Raw genomic sequence first — 3,740 nt, forward strand, 5'->3', positions numbered from 1 at the left:
GGTGATGGTGTTGGTGGTGTGGAGGCTTTTGGTTGTTGTTGTTGTTGCTGCAATTTTCTGTTTTTGTCTGCCTCCATTCTTTGCTTGTAGATGGGGCAGTCTCTTTTTAGGTGTTTTTCACTGCTGCAGAGGTAGCACTTTGGTCTGCGCCCCTCTACTGCAATGTGTATTCTACTGCCATCCAGCAGGTTTATGGCGTCGGGTATGGTATTTATGCTATCTTGTTCAATCTGAACAAGGAGATGCATTTCCATGCCCAACCAGTTTTTTTCTTTTACTCTGTTCACCTTTAGGATAGTGGCAGTCTCTTCAATGTCGAAGAGCATAGCTTAATAAACCCTTTCTATTAAAACCACATGGCCTGAAATTTTGGAGGAGGAGGGGGAGGCTAATTAATTACTTTGCTCCCCAGTATCTGACTGGTACTTGTCGCATCAACCTCGGCTGAATTTGAACTTGGAATGTATAGCTGGACGAAATGCCACAGAGCATTTGATCCAGAGAGTTAACGATTGTCAGCTCACTACCTAATTGCAAATATTACTATTATTACTACTACTAATAATAATGCTTTCTGCTATAGACACAAGGCCTGAAAGTTTGTGGGGAAGGGGTAAGTCAGTTGCATTGACCCCAGTGTGTAACTGGTACTTATTTCATCAGCCCCAAAAGGATGAAAGACAAAGTCGACCTCGGCAGAATTTGAACTCAGGTGTAAAATGAATGAAATGCTGCTAGGTATTTTGGCCAGCGTGCTGGTCTTTAAATTAGAATTAAAATTAAATCATTGAATTAAGATTTTTTAAGGTATCCAGTACCTATTCTTTCGCAATAAAACCAGAACAAATCTTTTCTGTTTGGCTGTCAATTTTCAATCTCTTCAATTTCTGTTCAAATTCATTTCAAATTTGGTGTAATGATGTAGCTTTATATGCTAATTAATGCCATAAAATTCATTTTTGCCATGAATCAATAGTTATTAGCCTTTAAAGTTTGCAAATGTTGGGTAATTTTAGCCAATTCTAAGCCACAGACACATTCAAGCCTGTTTCCATTGTAACAAGCCAAACATGAGAACTTTTTTGTCTGTGAGATAGCACACATTGACAAATATATATTTGTCAATGTGTGTTAACGCTGGGTTCTGTTGCTTGAGCCCATCTGCTGCTTGTATCCTGGTCAAGAGATGTGCTACAAATAACAACCAAATAAGTCTTAAATTATGCGTGTACACACACATACACATTTATTCTGTTTTTTTTTTTTGTTTTTGTTTTGCATAATCACATGAATTCCGAAGCATAGAATACAAGCTCAATAAAATTTTCTGAAAATTCAAAAAAATTTATGAGTTATGAAGGGTTTTATGTCGTGCATAAAGCAGTTTGATTTATTTATAGTTTCATATTAAAACACTCCACATACAAAATGACAGTTTACACATCCTGTTTCCTGAGTGGATGAAAATTAGCAAACTTTAAACCTCTATATATAACCTTATTTAAAACATTTTTCTAGAAAAATTGAAATACCTCCTGAGATTCAGTTTGGAAAACTACATTAATACACCGAATTTTAAAATTTTCAATAAACTTAGATATTTCCACAGCTGCAGCCAAACAGAAAAAATCCACCAGAACTATTACATTCGTTTTTCTATCGTTCTTTTTTTTTATTATTAAAAAAAAAAAGCTGCTTAAAGTAATAAAAATTCTTTTTGTTAATTAGCATCCTCTTATATACAGGTATACACATAAACAAGTTAACAAATCGCAGCGAAAGTTAGTAGCAACGTTTCCTTAAACGCAACATTTGTTTCGTGAAACAATCACGTGATATGGACCAAACCAAAAGACATTTTAAAAGGGGGTGTGTGATACACCGGCTTTTAATTATTAGGTTCCCATTCTCATTTACTTTATGAAAAATTAATAACATTAATTTTTAAATATCTTTTTAATTCACCCATTATTATATTTAGTTTTCTTTATTTTGTTCTGAGTGCTTATTATATGTCAATCTCTAGCCAAACCAACGCCTAGCCTCTTAGTGATATCCAAAACAAACACTAGAGCTTTATCAAATATCCGTTTTGCAACTAATATCGTCAAAAATAAATTACAATAGTATTTAGAAAATTTCCAGCAACCATGGCTGCAAAACTTCTGTCCGTCGTATATACTACTAACCGAACAATTTCCAATGGTAAATATTTCCGTTTGTAAGAATTAATTGCTAAGATCTTCGTTTTCTTTTTTTTTTTTGTTTTATTTATAAGCGCACCTTCGTGAACAGCACAAAGCTGTCTATAATGTTACGTTTCATAGCCCACAACATATTCATGACGTTGATAATTGCTAACAATATATATATTTTTTAAATACCCACAAAAGGGGGTAATAATTATATAAATATTTCTGGTTTTAACTCAAAACGTAAATTACTATGGTTTCGGTATTGTTTTTGTTCAATTCGGGTGTATGAAAATGTTATACGCGAATTTTTCTTTGTTTCTGAATTAGGCAAAATAGGAAAAGAAGAGAGAAAGAAAAATAAAACACATCTACTTAAAACGATGAATGTGCGAGAAAGCAACAATTAATAAATATCTGTTCTTTTGTTCAGTTTGTTTCCGGACTTCTATGTAGTTAGAATATCCGATAATTCCTGGATAAAGTAAAAATACTCGTGCCGTAGGGTAGATGGGAGGAATTCAAGATTAATTATGACTTAGCGCTACAAATAATTACAGCTCTTCGTATGACTATAGCTAAAATTACACAGAGCCGTTAACGCTTGGTATGCTACAAATAACGTCTTTCAAACCACACTCTACTCTTTAAAAAAAACTCAAAAAAAACTAGAAGTCCAATTAGATTTAAATTATAAAGACGCGATGGTCACAGCTAGAAAGCTTTTCATTATAAGTCTGGCGGCTAAACAACACGAATTTAATTATAAATAATTCTCAGAACTGTCTAAAAGAAAAAGTGACACATCGACTGTCGCTAAGTAGATTTAGTGGTACTTTACACAGCTGTGGAATTATTATTCCTTATAAGAAAAGAGAGTTTAAGACAAAATTTGAGAGTAATGAGCACGTGGCATATCGATCAACTCCAGTTCAAACTTTTTAATTATAATTCCAGTCGCATCATTGAAGACGTTTTCTAAGAAATATTAAATCAATCCAAAGAGTGTTCCAACCACGACTGTCCAATGGTAATCTATAAATAACGTCAGAATATAACGCTCCACTTTCACTATGTCAAACTGTAGTTAGTTTCATTTCGTTTAGCAGCCGGCAAAGTTCTTCATTTTTAAATAAATCTAATTCATTTTTTTTTATCATAGACTTGAAGCATTTTTTTTTTTTTCGTTGCTCATTTTCGTTGTAGAATTATTTTGCTAGTCTATGTATCTATTATATACATAATGTGTGTGTATACATACATATATACACACACACACACATATATATACACGTGTGTGTGTGTGTAGTGTGTATGTATTTACGTATGTGTGGGTATATCAAGACAATGTACCCTCGCCGATGATTTTTTTCCCTGTAACTTTCAGATAAATGGGTAATTTTTAATGAAATTTCTATAAATGGATGCATTCCAGATGATATAAATTCCGATTAGTGATAACATTTTTTCGTAGGTGGATGTCGGACTTGGGGAGAAGACAAGTGTCTTTTACTATATCCCAGTATAATATATATATATATATATATA

At 33.1% G+C, this 3,740-nt stretch overlaps 1 protein-coding gene across 1 annotated transcript in view; it reads left to right on the forward strand.

Annotated features, from left to right (window-relative positions):
* The first annotated feature begins 1,900 nt into the window (after nt 1-1,900).
* The window catches only part of LOC106868978 (phosphoenolpyruvate phosphomutase), a 76,609-nt gene continuing 74,769 nt past the window's right edge, over nt 1,901-3,740 (forward strand). The window contains exon 1 of the mRNA XM_014914461.2: nt 1,901-2,205. Coding sequence (XP_014769947.1) covers nt 2,151-2,205 — 55 coding nt within the window. The 5' untranslated portion in view covers nt 1,901-2,150. The remainder of the gene's footprint in view (nt 2,206-3,740) is intronic.

Source organism: Octopus bimaculoides, chromosome 16, assembly GCF_001194135.2.
Source record: "Octopus bimaculoides isolate UCB-OBI-ISO-001 chromosome 16, ASM119413v2, whole genome shotgun sequence".
In the NCBI taxonomy this organism is placed as follows: domain Eukaryota; kingdom Metazoa; phylum Mollusca; class Cephalopoda; order Octopoda; family Octopodidae; genus Octopus; species Octopus bimaculoides.